This window comes from Camelus dromedarius, chromosome 12 (assembly GCF_036321535.1).
Source record: "Camelus dromedarius isolate mCamDro1 chromosome 12, mCamDro1.pat, whole genome shotgun sequence".
Classification (NCBI taxonomy): Eukaryota; Metazoa; Chordata; class Mammalia; order Artiodactyla; family Camelidae; genus Camelus; species Camelus dromedarius.
In genome coordinates, this window is record NC_087447.1 from 8,621,908 (window position 1) to 8,632,032 (window position 10,125).

At 46.2% G+C, this 10,125-nt stretch overlaps 1 protein-coding gene across 4 annotated transcripts; it reads left to right on the forward strand.

Moving 5' to 3' along the window:
* Positions 1–4,510: 4,510 nt before the first annotated feature.
* On the forward strand, positions 4,511–6,875 carry ZBTB3 (zinc finger and BTB domain containing 3). 4 transcript variants are annotated; one of them, XM_031459430.2, is made up of 2 exons: positions 4,511–4,556; positions 4,989–6,875. In XM_031459430.2, exon 2 carries the CDS (start codon positions 5,040–5,042, stop codon positions 6,606–6,608), a length of 1,569 nt encoding a protein of 522 aa, XP_031315290.2. In that variant the 5' UTR covers positions 4,511–4,556; positions 4,989–5,039; the 3' UTR covers positions 6,609–6,875. The 4 variants fall into 4 exon arrangements, with proteins under 4 accessions (XP_031315290.2, XP_031315293.2, XP_010981350.3 ...); XM_031459433.2 differs by having other exon boundaries at positions 4,540–4,552; XM_010983048.3 differs by lacking the exon at positions 4,511–4,556 and adding an exon at positions 4,572–4,653.
* The last annotated feature ends 3,250 nt before the right edge of the window (positions 6,876–10,125 follow it).

A 10,125-nucleotide genomic window follows, 5' to 3' on the forward strand; every position in this document is an offset into this window, starting at 1 on the left:
GGCTCTGATTTTCACCTGGTTCAGGGGCGGGAGGGGAAGCTCCTTCTCACTTTTCAGGTATAAGCTCAATATCACTACCTCTGAGAGGCCTTCCATGACTGCTCTGGCTCAAGTAGCCACACCCCAATCATTCCTTTATTGCATTGCTTTGTTCTATTTTCTTTAAAGAACTTACCCCTATTTGGCATCATCTTACCAAGTTATATATGTGCAAATTGCTTGTTTCCTCTCAAGAAGGGCAGGGATTCTTGTCTGTTGCGTTCCTCTGTATCTCCAAAGCCTAGAACAGAGCCTGGCACACATGGGTGTTCAGGATCTATTTGCATCAGTGAGTGAATCTCTAGCACCTAACACTGCGCTTGGCAAATAGAGGAGTTTAACAGGTATGGGTGGATTGAACCTCATTCTCATAATTAATCTATTATTATCTCTTCAAGCTCCCCTGGGATACGTTGGCCCTGATACATTCTCCCCAAGCCCTGATCTCTTACTTCTAAAGCTTCAGAATCAGAGACGAGCTAGAACACAAAGAAAATAGCAATGGAGAACAAGCAGCTGTATTGAGATTTGGAGTACAAAGAAAATCTGTTGGAGGATTGTTTCCTCTATCTTTTGCTGCTCAATAAACCACCCCAAAACACAGTGGCTTGAAACAACCACAGTTATTTACTTAGCTCACAAATCTGTAATTTGAGCAGGACTCAGTGGGACAGGCTTACAGCTGCTCCTACCCCAGCTGCGGCAGTTCAACTGGGGACTGGAGGACCCACTTCCAAGATGGATCAATCACCTGGCTGGCAAATTGAAGCTGGCTGTTAGCTGGAAGGCTGGTTGTTGCTGTGGCTGAAACACTTACACATGCCCTCTTCTGTGACCCCGGTTCTTCACAGCATAGTGGCTAGGTTCTAAGAGCAAGCGTCCCAAGAAGACCAGGCAGAAGCTCTATTCCTTTCTATGACTTAGCATCTCATCTCTCAGGATCACAATCCCTTCCAGACTCAAAGTGAGAGATCTTACCCGATGTAAGGAGCATCAGTGTCATGTTGTAAAGTGAGCAGGTGGGAGGGAAGATCTTGTTAAGGCCACCTTGGAGAATACAATCTGCTGCAAGAACAGAGTCTTGCCAATCTAGAGAGCAGAGAGGAGCCCTTGTGATGATGTCTGTCACCTTCTCCCAATGATTCATACACAAGCAGCAGGTCCAGCCCCTGAAGGGCAATCTCTCAGCAAGGATCGTCCATCCCAGCTGCCCCTCTCCCTGGGTCTAGACTCCCACTTCTCTGCCATCAGTTCTTCCAACAGCCAGGATAATTCTGCCCCCAAACAAGTCTGAATCCTCTAGCCATGGATACTACGACAACCCTAAGAACACTGTAGGAAGATAGATCTACAACATAGTTAGGTGTGTGGCTTTGAAGATAGACCTAGATTCAATCTCAGCTCTGCCTTTTATTGGGTGACCTTGGCCAAGTTACTTAACCAAGTCTCAGAAGAACCTCAGTCTCTTCTTCTGTCTAATGGGGATAGGAAAGGCTATTATGGAATTAGAGACAGTATGTTTAGCACATTGCTAGCACCTAACAAATACTAAATAAATACTAAATGCTATGTTGGTTTTCTTTTTAATATATTTATTTTTATTTTAAACTCTTTTTTTGGGAGTATTTAGGTTTATTTATTAACTAATTTATTTAAAAAATTTAATGGAGGTTTGAACCCAGGGGGTTTGAACCCAGGACCCTGTGCTTGCTCAGCATGCACTCTGCCACTGAAATGTACCCTCCCCTCAATTTTTATTTTTTGTTTTACTTTGCTTTTTTAATTTTATTTATGTATGTAGGTATTTTTCTAACTTGTACTAATACACAGACACTTAGAAGCAAAGCGTCTCAACCTTTTCCCTTGGGGGAGTTACTGCAATAAGTAGGAAATTTCTTCTGTTTTGACTTTAAATTTTACATACATTTTTTTCATGTGTCATAGTCTGTCTATGCCAGTTTACTACCCCTAATCCCCAAATAAAAACTTTTATCCAAAAAAAAATCTGACTGAATGACACTCTAGAGAGATGTTTCTTGGTATCCTGTAGCTCTGTGTACCCCAGGGTAGGGGTCGGTATACGCCAGTTTTGAGAAAGGCAACAAGTTGTGCCCTGTTTACTGGTGCTCCTGGGGGTGAGAGAGGCTGAAATACAGCACACACTAAGTTTATTAAGCCATGGTGGCCACTAGTCTGTTTTGACCAAAGGGAACCCCGTTTTCAAATTTGTACAGAGGTTAAAAGAACTGTAATTTTAAAAACTTATGTCACAACATTGTAAACTGACTATACTTCAATAAAAATATTTATTAAAAAAATCTATGAAAGGGTAGAGCTTAAGTTAAAGGACATGCTTAGCTTGCAAAAGGTCCTAGATTCAATCTTCAGTACCTCCATTAAAATAAATAAATAAACCTAATCACCCCCCAATAAATAAATAATCCAGATCCAGTATATACTGGATGTGCCAAGCACACAGTCTTTGTACCCAAATCCAGATTCATCTTCATTCTGATCTCTTCTGAACGTGCAGAAACACGATTGCGTAAGCTCCCCAAAGCACCTATGCTCCTGGCTGCTTAGCAGCTCCCGCAGCCCTCTCTGCTACAAGGATTTTCCCTCCAGTCCCCTGGCTTTAAACACCACCTACATGCTGATGACACTCCCAATGCCCAACTCCAGCCCAATGTTTCCCCTGCTCTTCAGGCTCACAAGTCGACCTAGATGAGGGGAAGCTCTACTTAAAGGGCCAAAAGCTGGACTCTCGATTTTCCTCCCCAATTGTCCCCATCTCAGAATATGGCTGTCACCCACACCATTGCTCATGCAAAACTTTTGGCCATCCTCCTTGACTCCTTTTTTCTCTTGTCCCCCATCTCCTATCCTAATTTTAGCAAATTCTTGGGACCCAGCACTTCTCTCCAGCTCCATCACCACTACCCTTGTCTAGTGATCATCCTCTCTTGCAGGACCATTTCCACAGCTTTCTTCCTGCTCCCACTCTGACCCGCTATGCTCCTTTCTCCACAGAGTAGCCAGGATCAGCCTTTAAAAGCAAGAATGTTATCAGAACCCTCCCCAACTGAAAACCCACCAATGGCTTCCCATCACATTCAGAATAAAATACAAACTCCTCACCCTGGCCAGTGAAATTCCATGCCTATCTACCTGTGTGAGGCCAGATTTTAATCTTCATATAATCAAAACAATTATCTCATCATAGCTTGAAAATAGAAGCAGATGTGAGAATCCAGCTTCTATTGAGCTAGACATCAAGGAAATTTGGAAAAATGTAAAACAATGACACTATTTTACTACATTTTTTTGATTTAGGGAAATATAGTTATTTTTCCTAAAAAAATGGAAATGTTATGTTGGTTTTAATTCCTACACAATAAATATTGTATGGCTTGGAAGAGTATCTTGAAAAGGTGGGATCTCAAGCTGAGGCCAGTGTGGCCTGCATGTCTCTAGAACAAGGACGGAAGGTAGATGAAGTGTTCCTAATTCTGGTTAGATCTGATTGGAGGGCTTGGCTGCAAACCAAACTGCAGATACTAAGTGTGGTGAGTGAAGGGGTGAATAGCGGGTGAAGGGCACTGATTTACTCCTCTGATAACCCTGTCAACACATTGCCCCGCTGAGAAGAGACAGGTATCACTGATACCCAATTTACAGCCTTTTACTCTGGTAGTCTAGGGAAGTCTGGGGTAGTCTCTGGAAGATTTCTTTGGAAACAGCCTTGCTGTTTATTCTCCCACCTTGGGACATTTTAGAGCCTTGAGCCCACTCCTTCCTTTCCTATCAGCACTTGCCAGCTTCACTCCAGACAGAGGACACTCTAATCTCTTCATTGTTAAGTTGGCTACGCAGTTCAGGCTAGGGACTCTATGACGGCATTCGCGCATGTGCTAGTCCTCCGACACCACCATTGCTGAGCCCTGAACCATCAGACTGGAGGGAGTGAAGCAGTAGGGTATCTTGGAGTTTTTGAGGGAGGAAGGGACCTACAAGCGACCCCTACAGTTCAGAAAGGTGTAGCCTACGGTTCCGCAGAGCCGGTTCTAAGATCCGGGCCTCCTCGGAACCACACCAGTTTGTTGGCTCTCCTTTTTCCGGTTACCCTGCAGCGGGGATGATGTTGTGGTCGGCAAAGCACGAGGCTCTGCGAGGGGGCGGGCCTCGCGCCGCACCCCAGGCGCTTCACACTCCACTCTTTACAGCCTGTTCCCCGCCCTCCTACCGCCTCAGGTAGATGGAAAAGCTCGGCCAATACAGTAGGCTCTGAAGCAAAGAAGGCGGGACCAGAAGGAAAAGTTTAGGACAGGAACGCCAACCAATCGGACGCGTAGCTGCCTGAGCGACAGCGACCAGTACCCATTTAAAGACGCCGCCCTGAGCGGGGGGCTGGCTAGTGGAGAGTGAACCAGTCCGTGACAAGGAAAGGCAAATTTGAGCCAATTAAAACTGAGAAGGTGGGAAGGGGCGGAGCTGGCCCGCTGGTCGCTCGGTGGTAGGTGAGGGATCAGCTTTCTCTGCTACTTCCCACCTTAGGACTTCTTAGCTCCTGGAATGCGAGAGAGGCTCAGGGAGTTCCCGGAGTGGGGCGTAGAGGTATCGGCCAGGAAGGCCTCGGAGCGAGACTTCTAGTTGGAGGGGCGCCTGGAAGCTACTGGGTGGGCATCGGGGAAGCGGAGGTTGCGTAGGGGGCGGGACTTCCGGGGCGGGGCTTTGTTTAATAGGCGGGGCCTATTGCTAAGGTTAGGCCGAGGGGCGGAGCTAAAAAGTAGACCATTGGTTGTGACCTAGGAGAAAGAAGGGTAGTAACTGAAGCGAGCGTCTTGGGGTCGGTGTTGCCAGAGGCTTTGGGGTGGCAAGTGATAGCTCAGAGCTGACGTTAAGGTTTCTGGGGAGGTTACCTGCCCTAACCTACTGTCCTCTTTTCCCAGGGAGCCACTGGTGGGGACCTTTCTAGGGTCCCTTTCCCTTCGTGGGGTGCTATGGAGTTTCCAGAACACAGCCAGCAACTGCTTCAGAGCCTCCGGGAGCAGCGGTCCCAGGGTTTCCTTTGTGACTGCACGGTGGTGGTGGGTAGCAGCCAGTTCTTGGCCCACCGGGCTGTGCTGGCCTCTTGCAGCCCATTTTTCCAGCTTTTCTACAAAGAGAGGGAACTGGACAAGAGGGATCTTGTGTGTATCCACAACGAGATTGTCACTGCCCCAGCCTTTGGGCTGCTTCTGGACTTTATGTATGCCGGCCAGCTGGTCCTGAGGGGGGATACCCCTGTGGAGGATGTCCTGGCAGCTGCCAGCTACTTGCACATGAATGACATCGTCAAGGTGTGTAAGCGGCGGCTGCAAGCTCGGGCCCTGGCAGAGGCGGACAGTACCAAGAAGGAGGAGGAAGCCAACTCACAGCCCTCTAACTTGGAGTTTTTGTCCAGCACTTCCCGTGGCCCTCAGCCTTCGTTGCCATCTGCGGAGACATCAGGCCACTGGGGCAAAGACGAATGGAAAGGATCAGCTGCTCCCTCACCTACTGTCTGTCCTCCAGATGAGCCACCAGTTCCGGCTGGGGCTGACACTACACAGCCTGGTGTGGAGGTTGACTCACTGCACCTTCGGGCACCTCCTCCACCAGTGGCTGATGTCTCTCTTGCCAGCCCCAGTAGCTCCACAGAGACCAATACTGCAAATTATTTCTCTTCCGGCCTCCCAACCGTTTCAGTGGAGCCACTGGCTCCCCTTGATGTGGCTTCTGAGAGTCTGAGGATGGTGGAACCAAGGGATACTGGAGGACAGTTGCAAGGCTTCTATCCCCCAGCTGCAGCTGCAGCCCCAGTTCCATCCCAGGCTGCAGCCCCAGTTCCATCCCAGGCTCCAGCCCCAGCGGAAGCTGAACTGGTCCAGGTGAAAGTAGAAGCTATTGTGATTTCCGACGAGGAGACTGATGTGTCAGAGGAACAGCCTCGGGGTCCTGAGGGACTGTTCCCACCTGGAGGAGCAATGTATGGTGGACAGCCCCCCCAGCCAGAGGCTTTTGAGGGGCCCAGGGCTGCAGGACTGGAGGAAGTGGGGCCAAGTGACCACTTCCTGCCCCCAGATCCTCACCTACCCTACCATTTGCTGCCAGGTCCAGGGCAGTATCACCGAGGACTGGTGACCTCACCTCTGCCTGCTCCGCCTGCCCTACATGAACCACTATACCTGCCTTCTGAGTATGAAGCGGCCCCAGGAGGCTTTGGAGTTTTTACTGAGGATGTGCCCACTTGCAAGACATGTGGGAAGACCTTCTCATGCTCTTACACATTACGGCGCCATGCCACCGTGCACACGCGGGAGCGACCCTACGAGTGCCGCTACTGCCTGCGCAGCTACACGCAGTCAGGGGACCTGTACCGCCACATCCGCAAGGCTCACAATGAGGACCTGGCCAAACGCAGCAAACCAGATCCAGAGGCAGGCCCCCTCCTAGGAGCGCAGCCCCTCCCTGGCTCACCGACAGCAGATAGACAGAACAACGGTGGTGGAGGGCCACCCAAAGATTTTGTACTTGGCCCCAAAAACTAACACCTGGGGAGCATGTGCTGATGCTAGACCTGCTCTTGCCATTGTTAGGGGGCAGCACCGAAGGTTGGAAGCATCTCACTTCCCCTGCTGGGGACAAAATGAAGATTGTGCCCAGGCCGAAGTTTTCTTTTCTTTTCCCAGCCAGGTAGCAGGACTTTATGGGGCATTGCATCTCAGTCACTTCCTCGCCAAGGGCACTGGGAATTTTCCTGAGGTGTAATCGCTTCTCACTCTGCTTTCTGGACCATAAAGCTATCAGTGAAAGTATCTCTTTGAACTGGTGTTGGCTGGTTTCTTCCACAAACCTGCATGCCTCCTGATTCTTTCATAACCTTTCCAGATCTTTTAGGAATCTGACATGTGTACTTGGGGTAGGGATGGGGGTCAGGTCGCTTATGAGGAAAAAAGTGAGATAGGCAGAGGGCAATATGGACTTGACTTAGGAAAAGTATACAAAGTGGGGAAATTTACACAATTACAGTTCATTGTTGTCGTTGAGCTCCTGTGTCCTGGGCTGTACTGGGGACTTCACATACTCATTGAATCTTCAACAACTTTATGAGATCTTACCCCTCTCTCCACCATTTTTTCCCCGTAAACAAGGAAACTTGAGACTGAACAATCAAAATTAATGTGTTCAAGGTCACAGAGCTAGTTAAGGGGCAAGCCAGAATTTGAACCCTGCCTTGTGATTTCAGACTCCACACATCATATGCAGGCTTAATACATGGTTGAAGATGCTTAACTGTGAAGTAGAAGTTGTTTTCTTTTTTGTCCTTCTGTTTGGCTGTGTTGCCTTCCTTCTTTACTTCTGCTTTCCACCTAGACCCGTGGTTGACTGTTTCAACAATAGATACTGTATTGATGACTGGAAATTTTTGCCTACGTTTTGTAACTATGAATTGAGGTCTCTGCGGGTGACAAATTGGAAGGCAGAAAACATTAAGCTCTGTGGTGGTAGGTTTGGGAGGGGGAGGAGATGGAGGGCCTGTGGAATAGAAATGATAGGTGCTTGGGGAAACTAAAGCAAGAAATTCTAGATGAGAGAATCTTAAGAATTCATCTAGTCCAGCTCCCTCACTTAAAAGGTGTGATGACAGCCTAGACAGGTCAAATTACTCATCTGTGGTCTGGCACGTGGCTACTGACAGGAGAGGTAGCAGAGAATTGGGAGTTTAGGGTGTTGAGTGGCATGGGGGATCTAAGAGAACACTCTGCCCCGTTTGTGGTGAAGCGTGGTGCTGCGGATAGACTGGAGGGCTGCCTATAGACCCTCTCCCTTCAGCACATAAGGAAGAGTGTTTAAAAAAAAACAAAAAAAAAGGCAGGAAGGAAAATTTAGAAAGGTGAGAATATGAGTGAATTTTCTGAATTTCTTCTCTATTTGGATGTCACATTCAGCACTGTGAACTCTGACTAACACGCTACTGATTGAGTCATAGGAAGGAGACGAGCTGAGCATCAAAGATTGGGACAAAGAAAGCGCCTTACCTGGGGCATTATGGGAAGCAAAAGTTGATGCTTAACATTTTCATGGCTGAGCAAGTGAATTCTATGCCTTTCATTTTCCTTGTGTGGGAATAACCTTTCATCTTTCAAATGGATGATTTTACTTTCGCAAATACATCACTGCCTTAACTCTTTGGTGAAACAAGGCAAGATGTACATAAATGCAATATGAGCAACTTTTCCAATCCTTCCTAGAGTAAATATCAAATCAAACGCCTATAAAAAAAATCAAAATGCCTTTAAGAATCAGTTGCCTTTAAAAGAGTGAATTTTATGGTATGTGAGTTATATATCAATTAAAAAAAAAAAGACACAGAAGGGAAAAAAATGGTTGCCTTGGAACACTAGTTCCTAAAAGCAAGGCATAATACGTGTACATGTATATAAAATGTATATAGTTTCTCTGGATAGTCTGGGAACACAGTAACCACTGTTACTGCCTCGGCCAAGTGCAATACCTAACTCTAGAGGATCTGTTACTTGGTGAGATACTCCCAAAGAGCAAGCCTTTGCTTTCAGTTCCCAGCCTGGAATGCATCCTTCATTAGAGGTGGCAGTCAGGAATTTGCAAGATGTTTAAAGCAGCAGCCAACACAATTAGGGCCAAAGTTGCCTCACTTTATTTGCTGGACACTAAGAACAAGTTATACCTGTCTGTAGAGGTGTGATCAGCAGAGAATTTTCTCTAGTTTCCACTACCGCCCATGCATGGATTCGAGGAACCACAGGTCAGTTCATCTGACCTCTAGTCCAATACTGGATCCTCCTTTTGCCAGTTGTTAAACCTCTGCTTGAAATAGAACTCACTATCCCCAAAAGAAACCTATTCTATGGTTGGACAACCCTGATTGTTGGATAATGATTCCTTCTACTGAGCCAAAGTTGGCTCCCTTTCATGGTGGGATGGGTCAGGCCCCAACCTATTAAAGAGTTTAGCCCTGAGAAGTTATTTGCTTTTGAGCTACAAGCCAATTTAGTTTTCAGACAACCACCCTTTGCCCTCCAGTTTGAGAAATATATTACTAGTTTAGGATTTTTCTTTTCTTAATTGGCTATTTTGTACGTGTAGGCTTTAGCGTGATGTTGAGTGCCTCATCAATTACCAGACGTTTGGCCAAGCTTAGCTTCACAAAACTCACCATTTTGGCCCTTCACATTGGATTTCAGTTTCCCCAAAGCCAGTGATTCCAAAGATGGTTTACTTGGACATATCTTAATACTTTTTTTTACTGTAAAATATATTTTGATGGTTGGTGGTTTTTTTGTTTTCTTTTTGGCAAGTGATATAAAGTGTTCTAAAGTCCCCTCCCAGTTTTATCAATAAGTAATTTCAGCATGCACCTCTAAAAGAACTCTTTAAAAAAAAAAGTAACCATTATCACACTCAACAAAATTGATAATAATTCTTGTTCAAATTTCCCTAATTGTCTCATAAACTTTTAGTTGTTTTCTTCAAATCAGAATCCAAAGGAGAGTCACATTTATTTGGTTGGTATCTCTTAAGCAAACCCCGCTTCTTTTAATAAAAAAAAAAAAGTTGGGGGGGTAATTAGGTCTACTTATTTATTTTTGGAGGAGGTACTGGGGATTGAAACCAGGGCCTTGTGTATGCTCAGCATGCACTCTACCACTTGAGCTGTACCTTCCCCTGCAGTCCCTTTTAACCTATAGGTTCCCCTCTTTTTCCTTGCCATTTATTGAAGAAATTGAGTTATTTGGCTTATGGTCTCAATCTGGAGTTTGCTGATTACATCCCCATGGTATTATTTAACATATTCCTCTGTCCAAAAGCTCCTTTCAAAATATATATTTAAGTAAAATATTGACTAAATAGTATAGATCGTGGTTCTGGCAAAATTATAAAGGCAGTGGGTATCAGTTCGGGAAATGCTGTTCTAAACTGTCCCTCATGTGCCAAAGTATGAATCTTCACATCCACCAGGAATGCTTTCTCTTCAATCAAACCCTCAAATCCTGTGTGGAAACCATTAAGGATTGGTAAGGTGAG